The following is a 27,526-nucleotide window of genomic DNA, read 5'->3' as shown; positions in this document are numbered from 1 at the left end:
GGTTTACCAGCATGCCGCTTTACTAAGAACCATGTCACCATCGGCAAGCAATTGTGGGTTTCTGATGTTCGTGGTAATGCTATTAATAATAACACTTCAAACTCCTCAAGGATTAATATTAACCCTATAAAGCCAACTTCATCATATTTGATGCGCAAATTTCGAAGGCTTCTAAATTAGCAACATGAAAAACCTGTACACAATCTGTTACACGCCTTCTGTCGTCTGATTGATAGTTTATACTTTTTTAGCAAGTAAAAGGCCTTTTAGTATAACTGTAAAGTAAATGTAAGAATAACTTTTATATTGTTAGTAATATTTCATGGTGAACTGACTGGAATGAAGCAAATTACGGTAGGTTTAGTTGATTATCCACACATAATTTTTAGAAATATATAAAAATATATATATACATATATATATATACATATATGTATGTATGTATGTATGTATGTATGTATGTATGTATGACTATTATTTTACATGTCATGCTTTAGGGTTAAAATCTGTGAGGAGAGCCATTGAATGGAAGTTTTTTTGCAGGTTTTTTCCTCACCCAGGTAAAAACGAAGTCTGATCGCTTAATAGCCTCTCCTCAACAAACTGCATGATTTCAGATAGCTATCACTCAAGTCTGTAGCAAAACTTTGCAGGATGAGTTACACGCCAAACTTTAATTCCTGTGATTAGAGGTTTGTTTAGATGCCAACCTAAAGTACGAGGAAAAGTAATAGCAATTTGTAACTTACTTCAAGATTTCAATGGTCCTTAAAGTGGCATTTTCCATCACGTGATCTCAGCTTTCTGCCCAGGCTGCTATCCACTAAGCAGTCTTACGAGACTAAACAGTGCACGATGTGTGATTTGGTGCTATCTAAAAGCAAACACCGCAGCAATTTTGGGCTTGAGGGTTATTTTTTCACTAGTCAGCAGGGATAACGTAACAAGGTCTTTTAAATTATAGGCAACTATAAATAAGCCATTCATTACTAAAAAGTGTGGCACCAAACACTGATGAGCATAAAATGAAGATAATTTAAGCCACATAATTGCAACATAACTCCTTAAGATAATATTACAAAAAAAAATAATAATTAAAAAGTGGCTTCAGAAGTCAGTAGTTTTTATAGGCATATTATTAAAATGACTATAAAACAGAGTTGAAGTTTATAAAAAATATTTTTTCATATTATATAGTTGTCATATTATATATATATATAGACTAAAATTAAATATAAAAATGGTGTTCTTTTTATCAAATTTATACTAAATTGATGTTAAATTGTTGATTAACTTTTGCCTAATTGGAATTAAAAAACCCGAATCTGAAGTATATACTTATGACTTGTTGTTTAACTTTGAAAATCCAACTTTGAGCAAACAAAAGAAAAATGTGAAAGTACTGAAGAGATATTTCATATATATATATATATATATATACACACCAGTGACTTCCTGCTAAGAACACATATTGTTTAGTAATACAACACTCTAGGAAGCCAGATTTGATCAATCCTTCTCTGTAACCTGGGCTATATAAAACTATTCAAGATCACTGATTTCAAGACAAATTTACTATAGACAAAATGATGCTAAGTCCAAAACAACACCTTTAAGCTGACCTTTCCGTACAGTTTTTCACAAACTTGTGTGCCCGGCATTGACCACAGGAAGTGTCTTGCAATTTTCTGGCAAGTGTAAACGCAACTTTAGCATGATTTACCATTGTATACACTTCATACAAACACAGCACTTCGTCTACTAAACAGTGACAGAGGCGTGAAGTATACAGGCTGTAAGCAACAACAGACCCCAGACATCAAACAAAAACCCCCTGTCCTCACTTCGCCTGGCCCACAGATTGCTCCTTCAGTCATTTGGTCCACTTCTTTAACTTCTTTCTTCCAGCTTTCCAAATACATCAAAAGACAGAGACCAACCAACTCGAATCACTCTGAAAAGGAGATGCAGGTCTATTCTTTCTTCTTATCAGTTAGTTTCTTTAAGCATTCACATATTACACAGTTTGGTGTCGAGCTGGGCGATATGGACAAAAAGGTTATCACGATAAAATCAGTCGATATCGTAATTAACACGATAAATGTCAAATCTTTATTTATTTTAAGTTTAAAGGCAGATTTTTTCATCAGAACATGACAAACACTTGCCAAACAGCCAGGTGAACATTTCAGAAATTTATATTATATATTTTCTCTCTTAAATTGGCACATTTGACAGTAGCTTGAGTTGACAGTAGCAGTTGCTTTAGTTGGGATGAGAAGTCAATTTATGTTCGTTAACAAAAACAGGAAAAATACGTAATAATTTTACCAACCTCATTTTAAAGGGCAGGTAAAACTGTGAAATCTGTGATTTTGTTTCTAAATGCTCAAATCATGACCAAAAACCTGCATGCACATGCACAGTCCTAAGCGCACATCTCAGAACACTGACTGTTTCTATAGGAACTGGAGCTTCTAAAGACAGCTGGAGTGATGCGACGACTTTACCCATCGCCGATTGGCTCTTTTCTTTAGAAGGCGGGACTTATTCCGCCATATTTCGCATTGCACTTTCTCCCATTCATAGTAATAGGAGTGCACTGTCTTTCTGAATATAAAGACTTTTAATTATATTACATTACTCATTTAATGTCTACATTAATAATTTAATACAAATTTGGTATGAATATCCCACAGTTCTGCCACAATCTCGTTATTTCAGTTAGCGTTACTATAGTAAATCATGGTAAAAGTTGGCGACTTGTCGATTTAAAAGGTTTCTATTGCTTTTGGCTCAATGTTTCTCCTGTTTTTAGTGTCAGTATTGTTCAGAAAGTCAGCGCCATGCTGTTAACTGGTCGACCCATTTTCAGTTGTGTTAGAGGAAAACTAAATTGCGATAATCATCGCTATCGTTTTATCGCCAGCCCTAGTTTGGTGGGACTATTGGCAATGCATAATCAAGCAGTATAATTGCAGCACATGCTTCCATCTGCACAGAAAAGCCTTTGGAATGGTCTACCAGAGCCTGGGAGGATTCGGACACCTCCTTCCCCGGCGAGCACAGAGCAGTGGGGATTAAAAAGATAACCTCGTCCCAACAGCTGCACTGTTTTATGAGATCACACAGACCTCTGCGTCCCAAATGTGCAAGAAAATACACCACCGTCAGCCACCAGCATGATGCATATAAAAACCACCACTACCCCTACCCAGCACAATCTCCTACCTAAACAGACGAGATTACTCACCCTGTGTCGTTTCCTTCAGTTATGGACAAAACCAAACACATTAGTTGAAGGATAGCAAGGCTTTATTTAAAGAAAATTCGATTCTCAGCCCTTGTGACTAACATTTATTACAAAATATAAAGGTTGTTCAATGCTACAGTATAACTAGGGATTTTGTCTGTATACATATTTGATTTATCTCATATAGGATGCATTTAGTTAAGAATTAACGCGGTAGTAAAGGTGATCATCTTTAGCTTCAGCGCATGATGCAATGCACACATTAATACCTATGATTGGGACTGTCATATTACATAACATTATGAAGAGAGCACTATTGTAATAAGAACGTTGTGACTTCTTTGGGTTAGTTAGTTGCAGTGTTTCAGTGCATTGAAGAGCGCATCCACAACAGGAGTTACACATTCTAACTAACACGTAACTTAGTTCAAGTTCACTTTTGCATTTGTGCCATTTTGTGCGGATATAATTGTAATAGTATGTTTATTTTGTATAAATATACAGTTAATGGTTAATTAACCAGCTAACAAAGCACTTCAGTTTCCCGGTGTTCATTCAGCTTTTATTTTTCTCACATCATTTTCATAAACAATATGGTTAAATTAAAATCATTTCATTACTGTCCGCACAGAGGCTATTATAAATGTTTTCTATGGCACATTTTGTTTCTTTATACGCAAGTAATGTTGTCCAATGACTTGTTTGCATTATTTAGGCATAATTTTATTTATTTGTAAGGCAATTTATTTCTTCTTTTTTAAATCTTTTTCTTTTTTTGATGATAAAGAAAGTTAGCTATAGGAGAATAAAACTAATTTTAGACAGTCAGACAGACAGATAGACAGATAGTTAGACAGATTGAACATAATTAGAAGCCACTCAAAGATTCGTTTAAGGAGTTTCTACAAGTTCTGTGGACACAAATCTTTCTCCCAGTGCACTTCTGAGGTGCACTATAGAAAGAAAAGGGAAAACAGATGAACTCCAGAAACTTCATAATGGTTTCAGAGTCAACAGATATAAGGACAAAAGCAAAGCGAGCTTCGTTTCAATGGATATTTAAACGATGCGGCTTACTAGAGGAAACAAAATCCAGCAAAAGTCCAGCAAAAAATTTCAGCCACACCGTGAAGATCGCTAATCTCTCTAAACAGACGTCCCTAGGAGAACTCATTTCCACTCTATAACCAAACACCCATATGACTTAGGAACTTCCGCTCTTCTCCGACTTTTGTAGTGCCAGGAGGGGTAGTTTGAGAGCACCTGGGCCCACCGGGCTCCTCCTTTGTAGAGGAACAGCACAAAGAAACAGCTGAAGGAGTCTGAGCTTGTCACCAGAATTAACCGTCTACAGAAGGGAGGAGCACAAAGGAGGCTAGAGGTTTACGAACACGTGAAGACTCCTGGAAAGTGGGTAAAAGAGCTTCAAATGAAAGGCTGCTCAGCTCATTCACTATATCTGTTTTCTTCCTCTGTCCTCAATCTCCTTTTACCTACCTGATCTGTCTGATTACGATCAAAACCGGTCGCTCACTTCCTCCAACCCATATCAGCAAGAGACCATACAGTAAAGCCAAGAGACTGTGTAAAGGAAAACATGCAAGTATGCAAACACGCAAAGCGTTTAAAAAAACAAAACAAGGTGAACTCTGTGACACCTTCTTATGATCCTAATAAAGGAATAATTCACACTTAAAGACGTTTGAATTCTCAAAATGCATTTTTAAAAAGATATCTATCTATCTTACATAGTCTACAAAATTAAATAAAACTAAACTACAGTGTTGCAAAGTCACATAAGAGGATAAAAACAGGGACTAGATACTACATTTCCTTAATTTTCCCCCCATAAATCATTTTATTCATATGCAAACTTGTTTAATTAGCTTAAGGAGTGATTGGCATTGGCTGTAGGAGCTTAACAACTGCATCAAAAGTTTTGTGGTTATTGTTATGCTAAAATTTAACAAGGCCTTTTGTTGTTCACGCATGTTAAATTAGCAATACATGCAACAGATTATCCTCAATCGCTTTTATCTTAGAATACACAAAAAAAGAAATCACATACTGGGTTACAACTACTTATTAAATCTGAATTAATACCACTAGAAAAAACTACAGAAATGAGGCTTTGACATTTGCAGTGATGCTTGCTGGCAGACATTACCAAACCTTACATGGTGGCATGTCAACAAATGAACCACTTGCTATTGACGTGACTTGAATAAATCAGGTTTTCCTCCAAAAATTTAAGAACACCGAGCCCACAATCTAAAAGAACAAATAACATGACGGTCTGTTCTCATAATTGCAATATAATAGCTTGTAATAATGCAACAACAGCTGCATACAATACAAACAAAGTAGCCTGCAATAATTTAGGTACATTTCGGCCAAGAAGAATGAGGTTTTGTTCCCTAACTCTTGAAAATTAAAGGTTCTGCAATGGCACTTTGTTCAAATTCTTGATATTACAAGCTTTTTATTATAATCTTGGTTTATGGGTTCTTTAAAGGGATAGGCTAGCTCACACAAAAGATTATGTTATCATTTACTCACCCTCATGTTGTTACAAACCTGTATGAGTTTCTGTCTTCTGTTGAACACTAAAGAAGATATTTTAACAGACAATTGGCGGCACCCATTGACTTCCATAGTTTTTTTTTCCTACTGTTTGGTTACCAACATTCTTTAAAATATCTTCTTTAGTGTTCAACAGAAGAAAGAAAATTTTTCATTTTTGGGTGAACCATCCCTTTAAAGCACACTTATATAAATAGTGTTCTTTTAGTACAATAAAGACAATTTAAGCAAATTGTTCTTTGTGGAACTTAAAGGCTTTCCAATGGAATCAGGTTGTAAAACCTTTTTAGATATGTATCGTTACCTTTTTATAGGATTGGAATGGACTGGATTCATGTTGTTTTGACAACTTGGTAACACTATATTATAACTTTTAATAAGAAGTCTTTCGTAAACCCTTTTGCTCAAATGTTCATGTACAATCAAATCTGAATATATCTTACAATATATAAAATCAAAGCATTTCTAACTATTCCAATGTATATTAACTGATCATCTTAAGCATTATTTAAGCAATTAAGTTTGTTGGAATGGTTTAGTAGACTAGTCTGATATAAAAGGACCATGTGAAGTGGCTGGTAAGAAAGTTTGAATACAATATAAATAGACGAGTTGTTGCATTGCGTATAATGACTCAATGAAACTGAATTAAAATATTCACACGGTTCTGCTTGCTTCCCCCAGAAATAAAACCAAACCAGAGTTCAATCTCTCGCTCTTGCTAGGAGTGAATATAAACATCCCAGCAAACCAATAATGAGTACATGGTGCTAAAACTATAAATATTTAAGCACAGGCCTGTTTGAACGCCCATTTCTCACCAGCAACTTTAACAGCAAAGTTTCCAGCAATGCTGCTCAATAACATTATGAAACTTTCTGATATTAATCATATGTGCCCAGGGTTTTTTAAAATAGATTTAATTAATAGTTTTTGTTCCAATAGCCTAAATATGGAGTTGACATGTATATTCAAAAAGGGAGTTGACATTCAAAAATGTGATATACTTCACCAAAAACTATTTTGCTTATTCTTTTATACTGTAAAAAGTTGCTGCCTTAAAGATTTAAGTACAATCAACTTGAATGTTAAGTGATGTCAACTTAAATTGCATTAAACTGACATAAAAAAAAGAAGTTGATTCTTGTATAACTTCAACTAAAAAGTTGAAAACTGTTTAACTAATTTTGATGAGTTAAAGCAATGTAAAAACATATGTTTTCATACCTTATTGATCATATCATGTTTTACAGTTTATAATTACTATTCGTGTAGCTTAAGATATTGAAAGACTATAGGCTACTTCTAAAAAATAATTTATTACCCTGCAGGTCAATTTTAAACGAACTAGTTAAGTAAGAAAAAAGAAAAAAACTAGAAATGGAGACTAATTACAGACAGACATAATATTTATATACGTTCAACTAAAAAAATAAGGACACACCAACTAGGCTACCCATTTAGACGTACCCTAACTAATTAACTTTCAAGCGAATTGCCTGCTATGAACAAGTAATGTTAATTAAGGTTATGAATTTACTAAAAATGTGTTAGAAAACAAATCTGGCTCTTTATATTGGAGGTATCTGGGCTTGCTGAGTCTCTTTTTACTCCTGAACTTCAGCAGCGTTTCCGTTGAAACTGTAACGTTAGTTTATCCGCTAAATAGCCAATAATAGTATTCAGATGAAGGTCAGGTAAAACAACAGGCTTTTAAAAAGTTTTAAAAGCCCATTTAATAACTTTACACTGTTTTCTCGCTGTTTGACATCCGACACCACCGAGGCCTCCATAACACACAACCAGAGCGGTTAACTCGTCCTGGGAGCTAAAAAAACTCCGATCAAACATGTCAAATCCTTACAGCAGTCATCACAAAATGCTTAATTTAGTTTATAAGCTTCAACTCAACTTCCAGAAGTGCACATCTGGGTTAACAGACCCGCCGCAGACTAACGTTATAGTTGAGACCAAATCAGCTCAACTTTACGCAGACTTGACTCACTAAAGTTACTTCTCAAACTATTTTTGCACTACTACATTTCTTCTGTAAAATACACGCTCGTGCGAAACTAAAACAAAATAGGCAAAAACCTGCACGAGACCAACCGTGCCCTAGTTTGTTTCGCGCTCGTGCGTTTTACTTTGTATCACATTGTTCTCGGTGATATAATGACTTCAACACCTCAGAGCCGTAGAAAAAAAAAAAAACTTAACAAAAACTATTTTACTCACCACGAATCACCGTCAGACTACAACAAAGCAGCAGTTCCAGCAATAAAATCTCCATCGCAAGCTCTCCGGGCTTTAATTCCATAATCCCAGCTCCATTTCTTCGAGGTATTTGTGTTAGGAGAAAGTTTGTAGTCCGTAGGTCGATGAGTCGGACTTTTTTTCGCCCGAGCGACTCTTCTAGCGATAGTAGAGGAGGCACGAGGAGGGAATGACTGACAGCGGAAACTGATCGACGTCATCAAGTGGGACTGTGCTGCGCTGTGGCGAGTTCGCCTCGCCAGAATAGTACAACCGAAGACACACACTGTTAGTAATTTAGAAAAACGTAAAATACTACAGTAAAATGGATAAATGTATAGTCATCAGTTTGGAAACATTACTATTTTTAATGTTTTTGAAAGCAGTCTCTTATGCTCACTTAGGCTGCATTTATTTGATCAAAAATACAGACAAATATTATATTATATTATAATATTGTGAAATATTATTACAATTTAAAATAATGGTTTTCTAATTTTATATACTTTAAAATATAATTTATTTCTGTGATGCAAAGCTGAATTGGGCTCATTCCTCCAGGGTTTAGTGATCCTTCAGAAATCATAATGCTGATTTATTATCAATGTTGAAAACAGATGTGCTGCTTAATTTTTTATTTTTTTTTTTGGAACCTATGATACTTTTTTTAGGATTCATTGATAAATAAAAAGTTGAAAAGAACTGCATTTATCCAAAATAGAAATCTTTTCTAACCATATAAGTTTGTTTTCTATCACTTTTTATCAATTTAACACATTCTTTCTGAATAAAAGTCTTTATTTCTTTCAACAACAACAACAACAAAAAAAAGTAGGCTACTGACCCCAAACTTTTGAACATATTGTTACAAAAGATTTCTATTTTAAATAAACGCTGCTCTTTTTTTTTACTTTTTATTAATCAAAGAATCCTGAAAAAACTATCACAGGTTATAAAAAAATAAGCAGCACAACTGTTTCCAACACTGATAATAAATCAGCATATTAGAATGATTTCTGAAGGATCATGCAATGAAGATGGAGTAATGGCTGATGAAAATTCATCTTTGCAGAAATAAATTATATTTTAAAGTAGCCTATATTAAAATAGAATACGATTATTTTCAATTGTAATAATATATCACAATATTACAATTTTTTCTGTATTTTTGATGAAATAAATGCAGGCTTGATGAGCATAAAGACACTTTATAGAAACAGTAATGGTTCCAAACCTTTGACAGGTAGGCTACTGTATATTAGAGTAAAATATTTATTATATTTAATTTTTATTTAAAAAGCAGTTTCTTATTTTGTCAATTGGAATTTTTTTATGTTGCATTCGTTTTTTTAGGTAATGTTTACTGTTTTATCATGATGTCGTGTGTTACCATGATGGTGTTATATGTTTGTGTGTGTGTATCACAGTGATCTTTCGTTATGTTATCATGTGGGTGTCCAAATAAGTTATCAGTACAAACAGTAACAAACAGATTTTAATCACTCAAATAGGCTTGTATATTAACATTATGATTTATTGACATATATACAGTTAAAAAATATAGTCAACAAACATCAACACTGTAAAATAATGATCTAAACGTCTTTTTTTTAGGTTTGTTTAAACAGAAATAGACTTTCAGAAATAAATCCAGAAGCTTTAATGTAAAAAGAACAGAACAGAAGAATTATAAAACTCAATTCTGATGTATTCAAAATATTGTAAAGTCTTCAAGAATGCATGCTGACTTTAAATCAGTGCATTTAACTTTTTATTAGTTATATTTAATAGTAAAGACGTACAATGACTAATTGTGATGTTTTAAATCATAGGACTCTATATATACACACTATAGCCAGGGTTGTCAACAGGGAAAATGGGACCTCTTGTTCTGGGCCCTGATGAAGGGGGCCCACTATAGGTCCACTATGGTATAGCCTACACACTAAGCCTTGGGGAAAAGTCAGGGACATGACATGACTAATTTAAAAGTTTCATTTCTGTTTTTATGATGTTTTTTTTTTTTAAAAGGGGGAAATATTTCAATTTTGTGTCATTTCAGTGGAAGGGAAGTGATGTTAGACCTTCCACTGCATACCCTGATCTCATGCGGCTTCTGGTATTTCAGGGGATTTTTAGTAGAAGGAACATCAATGTTTGATGCAGAATTATAAAAATCTTTTATACCGTATGGCGCTTCTGGTATATTAGCAATTGACTCATTTTAGTCTCTTTTTATTTCCCTGAATGATTTTTATTATTCTGTATAGAATTTGGTAGAAGTTGATGAGACATATTTGAGTTCTCTGATTGCAGATTTTGAAATATGTGACCCTGGACCACAAAACCAGTCACATGGGTCAATTTTGAGATCATATGAAAGCTGAATAAATAAGCTTTCCATTGATGTATGGTTTGTTAGGATATGACAATATTTGGCCGAGATGCAACTATTTGAAAATCTGGAATCTGAGGGTGCAAAAAAATCGAAACATTGAGAAAATCGCCTTTAAAGTCGTCTATTTATGTTTGCGTTGTGCTGCATTCACTCACAAAAATAAATGTTTTATATATTTACGGTAGGAAATTTACAAATTATCTTCATGGAACATGATCTTTACTTAATATCCTAATGATTTTTGGCATAAAAGAAAAATCGATCATTTTGACCCATACAATGTATTGTTGGCATTGCCACAAATATACCCGTGCGACTTGAGACTGGTTTTGTGATCACGGGTCACATATGAGTTCTGAAACATTAGGAGACAAATTAGTGTCTTCTGGAGTCGTTTTCTCTGGAGAACAATCTGAGAAACAAATGAGATGTTAAAGAGATCTCATTTTGCTTTCCTACAGGGAGAGATGGAAGTTTTAAAATGCATAAAACATGCTTTGTGAGTGAGTGACACATCAATTCTTCTCTGTACTTTAGAAAACAGCAGCTTAAACATGCCAAGCTTGGCACAGCCTTCTCCTTTTAGTTGCTAGCCTGTTATGTTTCTTTATGCTCATATGAAAGCTCATTTTATAAAAGGGTAAAATACAATGATGCAAATTTATTTTGGCCTCTTTCATGAGTCCTGAGGTGCTGTAAACATCAAGGATCAAACTGAACCCCTGGCAGACTGAAAGCCCTCATTGAGTTGAATGGTAAAGTTCTGCAACTGACTCCAAATCTAAAGTGAAAGCATATGTGCGCGGTAGTGCGTGTGAGCGAAGCAGGCAGTAATTCCCGGGCCTAGAGAAATATGCTGTAATGAAACCTGCCTTTACAGTCACCTGTGCAATAGCTCTCGGCGTTCTCTTTGATCCGCCGAGCACTGCGCGTAAATAAAAAATCACTTTCTCCACTGCCCGTTTACTTTTGAATATTAGACTTTGCATTAATGCATCCAAGACTTAATGCAAGACATATTTCGCGCGTAACAGATGCCATCTGGAACAAGTCCTCTTAAAACAAAGGGTTTATAGAGGCATCATGTCAATGTGCTTTGCACTAACCCTGATGCTTGCTACCTATACTTTTCACTGGAAACTCATAGTCAGGATTTCATAGTCGGCCTGAAGCCGTGCTGAAATATGTGTCTGCCACTTAGTTACACAACCGTGGAAAACAGCAATATTGCGCTGAAAGTTGTAGCAAATAAACGGCTAATAGCGGAGTATCAATACCAAACCATCAAAACAAATGAGAGGCCCACTGTTTTGTTTGGAGAGCGAGGTTAACATTTTTATTGGACATTCATCAGTATTGTTTCTCTTTTGGCGTGAAGTAAAAATTTAGGATTTATAAATGCCAAAAGAAAGCGAGAGATTGGGAAATTTTGAGGCCTGAGACGATTCCTTTGAGAATTACGAAAATGCAGCGCTCGACAAGAAATGTGGTAATCATAGGTTGTGAAAAGATGTTTTTTTAAGGCCAGATAAGGTCAGCAACTAGTCACACAACCGCTTGGAGAAGATAACAACGGACTCCATGCTCTATCCCGTGCTTCTCTAATAAAATCCACATTTCAAGGAACTGCTGTTGTGCTTCCCCCCCAAAACAAAACCGTCCCCTGGTGAGCTTGTTGTAAAGGTGTCAGCCCACCTTCCTTTCAACTTGATATTTTCTTCCTTGCCAATTAAACTTCCAGACCTTTAAAATTAAACAATGTGCATTGAACATATCCAAGGTGCAATTATTGGCTGACAGATGTGGCTTGTTTATGTGTGGCATCCTGTTTACTCCAAAGGCTGATTGATATAAGTAGTCTTCTACTCATAAAACACTTTGAAACCATGGGAAACTTGGGGCACACTGGCTCCAAAAGCAAGGAGACCCCTTGAACTTATGCATCCTATTCTGCTTGGTCATGAACCAGAATGAAGACAGAATCATTATGAAAACACGAAAACATGCTAAAATGTGTTAAAAGGATATGTCATCATTTACTCACCCTCAAGTTGTTCCAAATTCATTCAGGTTTTATAACAACTTGAGGGAGTAAATGATGACCGAATTTTGGATTAACTATCCCTTTAAGCAGTGCTTAGAGGATTGTTTTTATTGGCAGCAATGAGTTAACCAAAAATAGTTCAATAGCAAATAACAATTCAACTTCGTGTGCACCATTTGCGATTTCGTAAGATACCGTGACAACAACCACATGTGAGCTGTTATGTCTGATTCAAGACCAAATGACTCTTATGAACTAGTTCTTTTTAATGAGTGAGTAAAGTAAAAAAAAAAAAAAAAAGATGAATAAAACAGCCCCGAAATCAGCTTGAATCAGATGCACTAAGTCTGTGAATCATTTTAGAGTTGTTATTGAGATCATATCTGATTCCTCACTGAACCGAGTCATTTGTCGGTTGTGTCCGATTCAAAATGAGCCGGAAATCGTTTATACGTTATACGAAAAACTTTATACGTTGTTCATGACGTGTAACTAAAGAGACATATTACCAACATGCAATGTATAAATAATAGTATTCTAAAATACATTTAATTTTTACCAATATATTATTATTATTATTTTATTTTTTTGCATACAAGGCTGTAGCCTACAGTTACTTAGTCTAAATGTTTCATTTTAGTGTGCTTTTTTTATTAAGAGCCCTGTCATGTGTTAATGTGCTACTCAAATGGTGACCATTTAAATATTGGGGGGTGAACCACCTCTTTAATATATTAAGTGCAGGGAAATACATAGAAGCTCCATGATGAAAGTTCTTTTTCTTTTTTTTTTTGTGGAAAATGATGCACAGATTTCAGCAATACATGGATCAGATTTCACACAATAAAAAAGACAGAGTGCAAAGTAAGTTATTTATTATACATCTTTTTTAACAGTGCAGCTATTAAGACTTACAAAATCAATTTGGCACATATCAAACTATCATACTTCATACCATCCTCTGATCCCCAACTAACGCGATCATCATCTGTTCTTTGTTCCAGACACTAAATAAACAATGGCTGAGTTATTCCCTTGGCTTTACAATAATGTGCTTCTGTGCCACAATTCCTGGTTTGGCATTTATTCCTTACTCTCACATACAAAAAAAGAAAAGAAAAAATGAGGCATTAATTCATAACTCTTTAAATGTTCCTGAACCGTTCCGACAAACATAAAAAGGCAATTATTGCAACCAACTCATCAGCTGCAGATGAAACACTGAACATGACAGATTAGACAAAACATATCCAAATATTGCACTATGAATCCCTTATAATGACATTCGTTGAACGAAGGTTGAGGGCTAAGTTAATACTAAGGCTTCAGCCCCGTGTGCCAAGAATTATGTGGAAGCTAAATCTGCATAGAAACAAAAGATATGTCATACCAACTCACTCGAGCACCAGCTAGATTCCCATAGCTAGAAGTCGTACAGGGCTTTCGAGCGTTTGAAATGCGAGCGAGTGCTACCAAGGGGCCTCAAACCAAAGTCAATCTGCTACCAAACGGAAATACACTGAAATGTAAACCACAAAATCCCGGTCAGACCCCCGAATCGGAGTACATTCCATTGATGAGATAGTCGACCTGAGTGTAGTCCTTTCGCTTGTAGCTCTCGTACGCTTGTTTGAGAAACAGCGCCACCGTGACCACGAAAAAGAGGAGGCCAAACAGAAGAACGGCCAGCAGAGAGCTTGTGTTCAACAGGTGGCTGGTCAAAGAGTTTCCGGCCACCTTAACAATGGCTTGGTCCCTTTTGGATGTCACTACTGAGGGGCTCATTGAGGTTTTTGGCATGGCTGGCATTGGCTTCTCATCTGAGGATGTTGGAATGGGAAAAGCTTGTACTGGTTTAGAGGAAGAATTGGATGAAGTTGTTGTAGGCACTAATGGTGAGATGTTGACAGAAGATTTGTTCCCTGATGGTGAAGGTGAAGAAGGGTGTTTTGGAATTATGGTTTGTGCAACTGTTGTGGTGGTTGTGGTGCTGGTAGTTGCTGAAGAGGGTTTAGGGCTGGTCGTGGTTGGTTTGGGAGTAGTTGTGGTGGTAGATGTCATGGCTGGTGTTGTTGGGATGGTTGTGGCCATGGCTGGTGTTGTTGGGATGGTTGCGGCCATGGCTGGTGTTGTTGGGATGGTTGCGGCCATGGCTGGTGTTGTTGGAATGGTTGTTCTGATCGCTGATTTTGGCACTGCATCAGCTGTGGAGGATTTCTCTGTTGAATTTGTCAGCATGTTGGTAGTCGCTTTAGTTGTCAAGTTGTTTTGTAAAGTAGTCGGTTTTGTAGTAGTGGAAGTCGTGGAGATGGAGACGTTAGCTTCAGAGGCCGATGGTAGTGTGGTAATAGATGAAGAACCGTCTGGAGAAGATTGGGAAGAGCTGGTGCCAGAAGACTCTGGCTGAAGCACCGATTCTCTAGTCGGATTATTGTCCACATCGTCAGACTCTGCAAAAACAAAGATTGAGTTGGTAAACGGTTGACATGGCTGATTTTCTGGAACAAGTGAGATGAGATGAAATGTGATGAGGAAATCGTAAGAAAACATATCATTCTGTTGAGTTGGAGCAGTGTAGTCTGACTCACAAACAAATTACTCTTGCCATTCTTTTTAAATACATCAAAAATATATAGTGCAACCAGTGTAGTCTGATTCATAAAACAAAATACTCTAAGAGTCATTTGTTTGTGAATTGGACAACATTGGTTGTGGTGTTTTAGATTCTTTAAAAAGAACCCGCACATAAATGATTTATTTAACAAAATTAATAAAACAAATGAGTCAATTCTGTTAATGAATCAATTAGAAAGACTCACAATTTACTGTTTTGAAACAGTGTAACGAATCATTCCAAAATAAGAGGTAAAGTTACTGAAGAAAAATCAATTACTTACAAAAGATGAAAGCACAAATATATATAACACAAATGCAGAAAACCCAAAGTAAAGGTATAAGCATTTGTGGTCACACCTGTCTCCGCGAACAGCTCGCTGATTTTCGTGACATTTCCACAAGAAGAGTTTTGGGTATTATTTGGGCAGCTGATCAGAAAACACAGAGATTTTTCTTTATCAAAAATAGCCCCCGAACAAGATCCACCTTCCGGACCTGAAAAATGAAGAACAAACAAATCAACAAGACTTCCTCTTCAAAGAAGCTGTTGCTTAAAATAAAGCTTGTTTGCAGTCAATTTCGATTGACTTCAAAACCATGTAAGATTGCTGAATTGTTACTGCTGAGTAAATTAATCAGTGGCACAGAAAAAACCCCAAAAAACAATCTGAACAAATTATCCAAAAAGTCTAACGAGTTACCAGTTTGAATATCAGTCTGAATCCTTCCAAAATAGGAGGTAAAGTTGCTGAATGAAATGTATCATATGCAAATATATGCACAAGAGATGAAAAACTGAAACATACGGTACATTACACCAATATGGACGTTCCCAGAATAGCATCATCAACATTTCCAATATGATCAAATAGAAAAACAAACAAACGGACACTTTGTGCTACCAATAATCCAAATTTAAGAGGACAAATAACCAAAACTAAGTTTCTAAAGGCTGTTTTTAGAGTATCAAGTCCAAATATATTTTACAGCCTGCTCTAAAATGACCAGTGCGATCTGTGACTCATTAACCTCAGTTGTTTTCATTGGGACAGAGACATTCCCTGAATGCTCATTACTGGATGTCAAACTGCATATCCTGAGCTCTGCAGTCTTCGGGAACGAGCAACGTCTGGGAAGAAAAACAGGCCTTGCTGCACCTCTCTTTGATCCCCTCCCAGCAGCCATGTGTGTGTTAGGTACTGCACACCTCAACCTCCACATCCGTCTCCACTCTTTCCCTTATTCCCACTTCCCCTGATTACTTAACCAGGTGGCTGCAGCACGGCAGGACCAACGGGGCTGGAAAGAATTTGCTTGCACTGGCACTGCAGAATGCTCCAAAATGCCCCCGTTTCCCTTCTCAGACACTCATCCAGCATTTAAAGCTCCAGGTGAATCAATAGTCAACCTCGGTGAGGTGAAAAATGCCAGTTGAATCAGCTCTTGGTCAGCGTTGACGCACTAAATTGATAGGCCAGCTGCATCGTGTGCATTTTTTTCCCTTTTAAACACTTCTCCAGCTGTTTAAAGCAGAAAACGCACGAAAGCAAAGGCGAATGGAGTCCGGTGTGAAATCGTAGAGGACCCGTCAAGACTTCAGCAGTCGCCACCGGTCGCTACATAGTACGTTTGGTCTTTGACGTGTCGAAAAAACACACCGTTCCCTGAGCTGGAATGTGGAATGCTTATGTATTTATAGCTCCCCATCATTCCAAACATTTCAGACTTCCAGATGGCGGTGGTGATTCTGACCTTGCTTTCGATCTCCATACGGTTAACGTGACGGAAACTCAATACCGACTGTGTACGTGCGTGGTGTCGGGCGGGGCAGGGCCAGCCGCTCTACGCACAAACACAAAGCCAGCGTGCCCCGGGGTCATTTTGGCTGTCTGCGTGTTTACAGAGGTGGCGGGATAGTCAAGTTCAACGTGTGTGGCCAAAGCAAGAGGAGAGGAAAAGTGATTTAAAAAAAAAAAAAAAAAAAAACACCCTGTAGAAGGGTATGGCCCGCTGAAGCAGCGCCTGGCGCATAAGCAGAACAGCCAGCCCAGGCCTCTCTTTCATCTTAAATGCGAAACATATGGCCCTCTTTGAAAGTGCACGTTCTTCAAGGGAAAGACGTGATGTATAAAAAGAGAAAACAAAACATATGGCTTTACTTTGAGAAAAATATGATATTCTGCAGGTACCCTGTTTTATCTCTGAAGGTAGCACAGAGACTGCATTTTATTCTCAAGCCCTTAAAGAAACAAAAAAAGAAAAAACGGCTGTTTTAACTCTTGGAAATAGTGGAAAAGAATCAAACAAATCTGTCATTTACATTTCCCGCCTGTCTTATATTATTTGCAGGGGTCAACAATAAGGATGGCCACAGGAATGTCACTTGCCTTATCAAGACAGAACTTAGCTGATCATGCACACGCATCATGTTGCAAACTTAAAGGGATTGTTCACTCAAAAATTTAAATTCTGTCATCGCTTACTCGCATGTTGTTCCAAAACATGCATGACTGACTGACTTCTGCAGAACACAAAAGATGATATTTTAAAAGTGATCCATACAATGAAAGTCAGTGAGGTCCAATGTTGTTTGGTTCCCAGGGTTCTTTAAAATATTTTCTTTTGCGTTCCACAGAAGAAAGCCATACAGGTTTGGTGACTGAATGTTTATTTTGGGGTGAAAATTGTTTTCTCTGACATTGAAATTCTAGCTGACACTTTTCTAGCAGATTCTGCTGATGTAGACATGACACCATGGTAAAGTTCTCAAAATGGTTTGCATCAATGAGGTTTTGTGCGAAAAATTGTATCCGTGTAATATTATATATGTAATTTATGTTATATAAATGGGTCATTGACATTAAAAAATAAAATAAAAAAACATCTTTTTGAGTCATGAACAATGTGTTTAAACAAGTTTCAGTTGTTAAAGAAGATTTAAAGGTGTTTAAATACATTTTTTTGACTGTTTCTATGTCAGATAGTACAACCAAATAGTTATATGTATATATATGTAGTTGTACCACCTGACATGGAAAGTGTAACAACCTACCCGTACTACCTGTTTTTACCAGTATTTGAGAGAGATCTACAAACCTTTTCACTGTGGCACAAGGATCAGTTGGGGTCCACTGGATAATGCATTATGTTTACTGGTTATTATCGTGTCATAACAGGTAAGAGCCATGTTTGCAGTTGTGCCACCCTGACATTTGAGAATATACAAATTGCTGGACAAAAAGTTTTTCAATTATCTGAACACATTTTTTTTAGACACCATTTTAAATAGTTTTCTTAAGTCTCTTAACTAAAAATGATTTCAACTAGGCGTTATAAAGTAAAGTGAAATGTCAAGAATTTATTATTTTATATTTAAATGAATTATTTTAAAAGGAAATAATGCTCTTGGACACAGAAATATGCATGTCATGTCATTGACCCAAATATATATTTTGAAATGGTTTCTTTTTGTTAATAAAGCTTGAAATTAATTAAAATATCTCAGTATAAAATACAAATATAATAATAAAATATAAATAGTAAAAATAAGCCCTGTGTCATGGATTTCTGGCAAATGCTACCTTAAATAAATGAAAAAACTTAATAATAATGATGGTTTCTAAAGTTGTAAATATTGTTATCCCAACATGCTTTCAGTTAATACTTGAATGAAAACAAAATTAATGAAATAATTAATGTATAAAAATCAAAAGGATATCTCAAATGCCCTAGAAATAGACTTACAAAGTTTCACGTTACACTCCTCTGTACTGTTCAAAGTCTCATTAACCACTATCTTGAAGCCGTTCTTCAAATGCACGGGCGCACATGGAAGCACAAAGAGCCCAAGGATGGGCAGCAGGACCAGGACGGGGTGGACAGTCATGATCATAATGAGAGAGAAGGTCACATCCCCAACATCTGTGGGATACACAAAAGCAATGATTTATAAAACTTTACCTCAACCCAGATAGATAGATAGATAATCAATTGTATCAGAGAAGTGAGTGAGAATAAATATAAATATGATCCAATTGCGCCATCTAGTACACATTCCAAAACACTACTAGAACAAATTTTGAAATTTCTTCAGGTCTCTGCAAAACGGCTGTTTCGCAATCCTATTAACTAAGACTAGACCATAAGTACAATAAAAACACATACGCATAATATACAGTTACCTTTTTATATTCATTTTCAGATTATAAGATCCAATTTTAAAGTAGCGTAAGGTCTAATCTCTTGTCTGTGCTAGAAAATGTGATTTGCTGCACTGATACAGGCTGTTTTGGGTATAAGGAAGTTTCAAAAGTGAATAAATAGGTCTCGGGCGCAGCTCATAAATCTCTGCCACACCCCTCAGAACGCCTGGTTACTGCCACCACTGCAAACAGCACTGAAGGGCTCACTAAACCCGTTCCAGGATGTGCAGATCATATGACTTCCATCCAAGCTTGAACAAATGAATGAAACTCACTCAGAGATGAAGTAGATTATTCACGGATGGTCCGTCCTGAGCTGGAATAAAACACAGAAAAGGAATAAAGCAGTTTGCAGCTATTGAAAAAAAAAAGGGCTAAATCATTCCCAAAGAACTATCAGGAAAGAATCCTCAAACTTTATTGCATCCATTTTTCTTAAACTATAAAAGGTTAAGACACACATTTCTAGAGGGTTTATCATTTAAAAATACACCATAATGGAGGTTAACATTCAATTGCATGCTGGTACAAATCACAAATTCTTATCTGTGTGTGTGTTATTATGGTTACTAACACCATTAAAGTCAGTACTAGGGCAATGTAGGTCAGTTAAGAAGAGACCAGACACAAACGACACCATTGTTTGTTGTTTACAATAGAACATGTGTTTTCTAACTCTTTACATTTAGATATATTTTTCTTAAAGACACACCCACCTTACTACAATAAATACATAAATATTAATTACACTAATGACAAAATGGCTTAATTACACGTGCACTTGAATGACCACAAGAAAATTAGAATACAAAATCGGTGTTAGCTATTAAAGCAATCTTGACAAATATAAAGAAGGTCACGAGGATGCACTTACCAAACAAATACAAAGCTTCTTTTCACAATACAAATATCAGTTTGTATAGATGTAAACAGCAGCGTTACCAAAACACTCTTTTTACCGTAGTAAGCAAGCAAATTAATACCGTCTCATTCCACATGCAGAGTGTTTAATGTCACTCTCCAGTCAAATGCTTCATATTTTAATTCGGGCTGTTTATGCAAGTAGCAGATAACTGACAGACACGACACACGGCTGATGCGACAAGAGGAAATGCAGGACTTCCGGGTCACGTTGCGGTCCGTGAGCGTGTCAAAATAAAGGTACTCAGCTCATAATTAAATTTGAGTTTATTGTACGTATGTGGACATTGATTAACGGAAGATTAAATTAGATAAAATCGTTTTAAATGACCATGATAGTCATAGTTTTTAAAGTATAATGGGATCATATGTACGATTGGTTTTGATATGAATATTAGCAAATAACGCTTACTAAATTTAAGTATTATAATATCCAATTAACAAAGTAAAGATTAAAGAAGGCCACTTAGCTCATCTACCAATGTCTCATATAATAATATTGGTATTGGTAGATAAGCTAAGCGGTAAAGTGAAGAAACAAGCTGATTTTCCAGTCTAGAGTTTTACAAGACTTTTACAATGTAAAAAACGTAAGTCACGTGACACGGAAGTACTCAGAGTAATTTTATTGACAAGCAGAAGCTTCGCTTAAAAACGAGTAACCACATAAAAATAAACAAAAAACAAGGATGATCAAGGCTATTCTTATTTTTAACAACCATGGGAAACCCAGGCTCATCAGATTCTACCAATATTTTGTAAGATAAGCGCATAAAGACACTGAAACTGCATTTGCCAACTAATGCGATTCGTTACCATTGAGACACTATCAGCAGATAAATTTAATTAATTGATATTTCTTAAATGTTTCGTAGTTAACCTTCAGTATTAGCTTCAGATAAATGATGTGTGTCAAATGTGTTTCGTGCAAGGAATATTTATTTTCGTATCTGATTGTTTTCCCAACTTCTTATTGGAAAGTCAGTTCCTCATTTGTAATGCTTATTATATGTAGCCTAGACAATCTCCACTCTATCAATGTAATAATCTATAACTATGTAATATGTCCATAAGCGTCATTTTTATATAATATTAAACAATTTTTTGTGGTGTATACTTATAGTGTTTGCTTTTCTCCTCTGTATATTTTTTATATATGTAATGAGTTTATGTGAAAATCCAGGACAAAACGATTTTTAAATCAGTTTATCATATTTCTTTCACAGGCAGAAGACATGCAGCAACAGATCATTAGGGAGACCTTTCATCTGGTGTCCAAAAGAGACGATAATGTCTGCAATTTTCTGGAGGGCGGAAGGTGACAGAAGGGTTTTTACATAATAGCTTGTACATAAGGGCTTGCTGATATGATTTTCATCTATATTTCACTATCCATGACTGTATAAAGATGGATGCTCTCAAAGGGAATTTACTGTAGTTTTGCTCTTCCTTTTGCTTAGTTTGATTGGCGGCTCCGACTACAAGCTGATCTACAGACACTATGCCACTCTGTACTTTGTGTTTTGTGTGGACTCATCAGAGAGTGAGCTGGGGATCCTAGATCTCATACAGGTGAACACATACTGCCATTCTCTTGTTGTAGTAATGGCTTACAGCCACAAGGGGGATTATGTTTTTCATATTGCCTACATAAAGACAAGGCAATGTTTACAACCCTTGTTTTAATACAATTGTTCATTGAAATATCAGGTTGCATTAATGCTCACTGAACAATACTAGTATTACCTTTAAGTACTATTTAAATACCAGTCATTCAGTATATAACACTGCCATCTGATACCATGGTACTGCCACAGTACTTTTTTGCATGAGTGGTTGATTCGCTCCTTTTTGTTTTGTGCAACACAATCTCTTTTAGAAATCTCTTTGAAAGATGTTGTTATTCACTATTGTACATTATTTTATCACACAGGTCTTTGTGGAAACCCTGGACAAGTGCTTTGAGAATGTGTGTGAACTGGACTTAATCTTTCACATGGATAAGGTCAGTTTTCAGGTGTATGATGTTCACTTCATAATGACTCGTGCAACTTTTTACCTCCTTGGTTACCTAAAAAGTGGTGCTGTTAAATGTTCATTAGGGCATGAATAAATGGCAGTGATCATAAATCGATCCATCATGTAATGGAAAGGTTATATGTATGTCAGAATATACTTTCTGATAATGGCATGTTGGATTATGGCACCATTGTAAAAAATGTTCACGATAGAAGTGTGAACTATGCTGGCTTTGTTAGTTATCTAATCAATAATATTGTTTTATGAGTTTAAGGAACTACTGGGAAATAATAATGTATGGCTTTACTGTAACTTGATGGATTTGTTTCTGAATTCGCCATTTAGGGTTATGGTTTCATTTCATGCTCCGGTTCAGTCAGTTGAATGGTTTTATGGCGCTGTGTGAAAGTATTGATTTTAAATAAGTCAAGTTTACAGTCCAAATTGAATGTGATTTGATTAAAAAAGCCATACTACACAATAATAGGTGTTTTCATCTTGAAGCAGAGCCATGTGCTCTCTAATCGCTCTCATGGTACTGTATTTCGATTCCCCAACAAGTGACTATTACAAACCAGTTCTTTTTAATTATCAAAAACATAAGCTGTGTCCCAATTCATAGGCTGCATCCTTCGAAGGCTGCGAAGGTTGGAATGAGCGTTGTTAAAAGGATGTACTCCACTTTTTTTGGAAATAGGCTCATTTTACAACTCCCCCAGAGTTAAACAGTTGAGTCTTACCGTTTTCGAATCCATTCAGCCGATCTCCGGGTCTGGCGGTACCACTTTTAGCATAGCTTAGCATAGATCATTGAATCGGACAGGACCATTAGCATCTCTCTCAAAAAAATGACCAAATAGTTTAGATATTTTTCCTATTTAAAACTTGACTCTTCTGTAGTTACATCGTGTACTAAGACCGACGGAAAATGTAAAGTTGCGATTTTCTAGGCTGATATGGGTAGGAACTTACTCTCATTCCTGCGTAAAAATCAAGAAACTTTGCTGCCGTACCATGAGTCCAGCAGGCGTAATGATATGACGCAGCGCCTGATAATAGTCCCCAGCTCGGCAACTTCCAACGTGACCGGGACTAAGTTTGTCTATCCTATAGACCTATTTTCAGGCGCTGCGTCATATCATTACGCCTGCTGCACTCATGGTACGGCAGCAAAGTTTCTTGATTATTATGCAGGAATGAGAGTATAGTTCCTAGCCATATCAGCCTAGAAAATCGCAACTTTACATTTTCTGTCGGTTTTAGTACACGATGTAACTACAGAAGAGTCAAGTTTTAAATAGGAAAAATATCGAAACTCTTTGGTCATTTTTTTGAGAGAGATGCTAATGGTCTTGTCCGATTCAATGATCTATGCTAAGCTATGCTAAAAGTGGTACCGCCAGACCCGGAGTTCGGCTGAATGGATTCGAAAACGGTAAAACTCAACTGTTTAACTCTGGGGGAGTTGTAAAATAAGCCTATTTCCAAAAAAGTGGAGTAAATCCTTTTAACAACGCTCATTCCAACCTTCGCAGCCTTCGAAGGATGCAGCCTATGAATTGGGACACAATTCAATTCACAATTTAAAGGGAGTATCCCTTTAAATAGGATGGTCTAGCCTAGCTGTTTATTCATTCGTCATTATTGTATTAACTAATGAAAAACAAAGGCACAACCGGATTCTCATAGTCTAGTAGGTTTAAGTTTTAGTTTTTTCTTCCCAGGTCCATTACATTCTCCAGGAAGTTGTCATGGGCGGGATGGTTCTGGAAACTAACATGAATGAAATAGTCGGCCAAGTGGAGCTGCAGAATAGAATGGAGAAATCAGAGGTGAGTTCCACATTTACATTACCTGAAGTCACTCCAGTTCAGCTGACATAAGTTCATGCAAACATCTTTGCCTCAACTGAAACAGCAAGGAGAATTTCTAAATAGTTTAATGTGACGCATACTATATGCACATTTTTAACAAAAATGTAAAAGAAAAAAAAAATCAGGTTAAATCGTATTCAAGTCAAGTCAACTTTATTTATACAGATTGTTTCAAAGCAGCTTTACAGTGATATCAGACAAATGATGTTGTTCAGCTGAAGTCTGTTCAGTGTTGATTCAGTTCCGTTGTAAAGATCATCAATTATTAAACTACTAGTTAATTTCATCTATAAAGAAGTTCTGCAAAAAAAATGATGTCATCGTCCAGCTCAGTTCAGTTCTAATACAACAAGGTTAGTACAGTCAGATGAATAGTATTGTTGAATATTATGTGTTGTACACATTCATTTTGTTTTTTACTGCATGTTTTACACCGAGCCATTGGAATGTTTGTGAAACGCTAGAAATATGAACGATATCTCAAACTATAAAGACATTTCATCTTGTTTAGTATCACTTTGTTTTTCCTGAAACAGTACATCATGTGAATGAACTAAAATGATATAATTAATAGTGAAAGATGTCTGGGCAGATATCAGTGATTCATGGTCACCTGATATCCTATCTGGGGTCGAGGCGATCAATAATGTTTGACAACATTTGACGCACTCTTGTGTATACGTAGAAGAGGTTAAAATGAGGATATGTTGCACAAGACAATAAAGCGCACATGGCTGAGAACAAAGGAACATCCACACATGATGTTTATGTAAAGACACTAGAAACGTGATGGCGGCACTTCATGACTTCCCCTATGGACTTTGACCTGAAAATGGTCTGTCAAGCTGGTTCAGGTTTTCTTGTATAACTTCTGGTTAGTGTTTGAAATTTCTGAAAAAGAAGAAAATTACTATTTCTAAATACAATGTTATATATTATAATAACAATATTATTTGTATTATATCTTGTATTGTGCTGGGTTTTGCCCTATAGGGATAGTTCACCCAAAAATGAAAATTTTGTCATTAATTGCTTACCCTCATGTCTTTCCAAACCTGTAAGACTTTCGTTCATCTTCATAACACAAATGAAGATACTTTGATTAAATCTGAGAGATTTCTGTCCCTCCATTGACAGCTACGCAACTGACACTGATGCTTCAAAAAGTTCATACAGAGATTGTGAAACTAATTCATATAAATTGAGTGGTTACGTTAAAATTTTATTTGAATGCTTTTATTCACGTTTAAATATTGATCAGCGAACATAAACAGAAGCTCAGCCGAACCTGAACAAACCTCTTGCAGAAGCTCAAACGTGTGAACCTCATTGGTTCTCGCACGACAAGCAAACATGCTTGGGCTTGAGCCACAACTGATATGTTTATATGTGAACAAAAGCCTACAGTAAATCTGTTCATCATATAAAGCGATCGAGTCTCTTCAGAAAATTTGGACTAAGCTGCTCAATTCATACGTATTAGTTTTACGATCTCTTTATGAACTATTTGAAGCGTCAAAGTTGTAGTTGCGTAGCTGTTCCGAAGATGAACGAAGTCTAATGGATTTTGGCACAACATGAGGTTGAGTAATTAATAACAGAATTTTCCGTTTTGGGTGAACAATCTTAAAATTTCCACTGGACTGATTGTATTGGGTCACAGGATTTTGTTTATGGGCCGAGTTTTTTTGAGGTTATAAATAAATGTTTAGATTATTAGTTAAAAACATTCGGAATCAACAAAAGATTGATAATAAATGTACTTTATTTCTAAACTAAAGAGTAAAAATAAAAGTCTAAATATTATAGACAGATCTGTTAATCTGCACTAAATAAAAGTAATTTTTGTGTTTTTGGCAGGGTGGTCTGTCTGCAGCACCAGCACGAGCTGTTTCCGCTGTGAAAAATATGAACCTTCCTGAAATACCCCGTAACATCAATATCGGGGACATCAATATAAAAGTGCCCAGTCTCTCCCCGTTTTGAGTTTGCATGTCTGATATTTGTGTTTTTTCGTTGTCATTGTGTGTTGACATTCATTGCCATAGATGCTGTCTCCCTAATGCCATTTATAGACTCATGACTGACCGTCACATGAGGACTCTTACAAGTCCAAAGCACACTACCGTGTCCAACAATTTACAACGTACCTTTCATTTCAGACTTTGGTTTGTAGACAGCCCGCTGTTCGAATTTTGATTATAGTGTTGTTTTGTATTTTGTCTGTAATGTAGCAACATTCCACAATGCTAACATGTGATTTTTGCCACCAGACTAACTACTAAAAACTTTATATTGAATGTTATACTGTACTATATCATTAAAATTATGTTTTTGTCCAGATTCAGGTCTCGTTTTTCTCAAAAATTGTCTATTTTTTTACTATTATTGAGAGGTTCTTTTTGATTTACAGAATGTACATTACAGAATGCATCAGCAGTGTCACCAATTCTAAACTTAGAATAAAATGTGGTCATTTATTGTCTCCAAAAATATGACAATCATGGGGCAAGGTCGGTTTCATGTATGACAGAATGTCAGTTGATGGTTTCACCATGAGTTTGCAGTGTTATAAAATCAACTTTATTGCATTGGAAACTGAGGTCCTTAAAGGTGTGCTCAACAAAATGAGTTCAAAGATACCATTTGCATCATACAGCCAAAAAAGCAAATGATAGCGTATCTAGAAATCTCTGATGTCATGTACAGTTATCTTTAAAGGCTGTGGCCTATCAAAGGTCAAGAGCCATCAGATGATATCTGAAGTCATCAACTCAGTCTTATCTGACTTATGCACAAGTTTTCTTTGGAAATGCAGAATGTTTAAAAGCAAGTCTAGATTTCATGTTTATCAATAAATAAATAAAAATTAAAAAAGATTTTCAAAGAACGGGGAATTCATCGCTGAGGTATTACGAGCCTTTTGATTTAATGATACACATATTTCACACAATAAATGAAATATTTATTGCATTTAGGAAATTACTAAATGAAGACTTAGGCCTATTTAACATAAAACAATTACAATTTAAAAAACTTTTTTTTGGCATGTTATATGCAATTTATGACATGGCAAATAAAATTAGATAACAAAGCTTTGAGATTGCTAAGGTGAGTTTTATGGAGTCTGCTGACTTTGTTGAATACCTCATTTATAGCTGATAGAGGTTAATATGATGGGGAGATATCATAAAGACTGATAATCATTACACTCATGCATTTACAAATGAAAAGTCCAACTAGTGTTATTGGCTATTTTTCTGAGATACTAATCTTAATAATAAACACCATCCCTGGAACAATGTTCCACCATAAAAAACAACAACATAAAAAACATGTATTCCAAAGGCCAAATTCATATTT

At 35.8% G+C, this 27,526-nt stretch overlaps 3 protein-coding genes across 3 annotated transcripts in view; 1 reads left to right on the top strand and 2 right to left on the bottom strand.

Annotated features, from left to right (window-relative positions):
- Window positions 1-8,268, bottom strand: part of lrp5 (low density lipoprotein receptor-related protein 5) — a 57,229-nt gene extending 48,961 nt beyond the window's left edge. The window contains exon 1 of the mRNA XM_084095404.1: window positions 8,072-8,268. Within this exon, the coding sequence (XP_083951530.1) occupies window positions 8,072-8,153 (82 nt within the window). The 5' untranslated portion in view covers window positions 8,154-8,268. The remainder of the gene's footprint in view (window positions 1-8,071) is intronic.
- Window positions 8,269-13,389: 5,121 nt separating this feature from the next.
- Window positions 13,390-20,452, bottom strand: cUnh11orf24 (chromosome Un C11orf24 homolog). Its single transcript, XM_084095922.1, has 5 exons — window positions 20,224-20,452; window positions 19,625-19,665; window positions 18,892-19,068; window positions 15,505-15,642; window positions 13,390-14,981 (listed from the first exon to the last, which is right to left on the bottom strand). The coding sequence occupies exons 3-5, from the start codon at window positions 19,037-19,039 to the stop codon at window positions 14,077-14,079; spliced, it is 1,191 nt and encodes a 396-aa protein (XP_083952048.1). The 5' UTR covers window positions 19,040-19,068; window positions 19,625-19,665; window positions 20,224-20,452; the 3' UTR covers window positions 13,390-14,076.
- Window positions 20,453-20,859: 407 nt separating this feature from the next.
- On the top strand, window positions 20,860-26,504 carry ap3s2 (adaptor related protein complex 3 subunit sigma 2). The gene is made up of 6 exons (XM_084095562.1): window positions 20,860-21,028; window positions 21,497-21,588; window positions 21,731-21,842; window positions 22,204-22,275; window positions 24,014-24,121; window positions 26,024-26,504. Exons 1-6 carry the CDS (start codon window positions 20,960-20,962, stop codon window positions 26,147-26,149), a joined length of 579 nt encoding a protein of 192 aa, XP_083951688.1. The 5' UTR covers window positions 20,860-20,959; the 3' UTR covers window positions 26,150-26,504.
- The last annotated feature ends 1,022 nt before the right edge of the window (window positions 26,505-27,526 follow it).

Source organism: Abramis brama (assembly GCF_963993115.1).
Source record: "Abramis brama genome assembly, chromosome: 20".
NCBI lineage: Eukaryota > Metazoa > Chordata > Actinopteri > Cypriniformes > Leuciscidae > Abramis > Abramis brama.
This window is presented reverse-complemented; position numbering and strand designations above follow the sequence as displayed.

Bases quoted from the DNA above. Each gene is read 5' to 3' on its own strand.
- ap3s2 (XM_084095562.1), top strand. From the start codon at position 20,960: ATGATCAAGGCTATTCTTATTTTTAACAACCATGGGAAACCCAGGCTC. The intron at 21,029-21,496 runs GTAAGATAAGCG...TTTCTTTCACAG, and splicing joins TCAGATTCTACCAATATTTT to GCAGAAGACATGCAGCAACA. The intron at 24,122-26,023 runs GTGAGTTCCACA...TGTTTTTGGCAG, and splicing joins ATAGAATGGAGAAATCAGAG to GGTGGTCTGTCTGCAGCACC.
- cUnh11orf24 (XM_084095922.1), bottom strand. From the start codon at position 19,039: ATGATCATGACTGTCCACCCCGTCCTGGTCCTGCTGCCCATCCTTGGG. The intron at 15,643-18,891 runs GTAAGTCTATTT...TTCATTTTTCAG, and splicing joins GGAGTGTAACGTGAAACTTT to GTCCGGAAGGTGGATCTTGT. The intron at 14,982-15,504 runs GTGTGACCACAA...TTGTTTTTGCAG, and splicing joins CGAGCTGTTCGCGGAGACAG to AGTCTGACGATGTGGACAAT.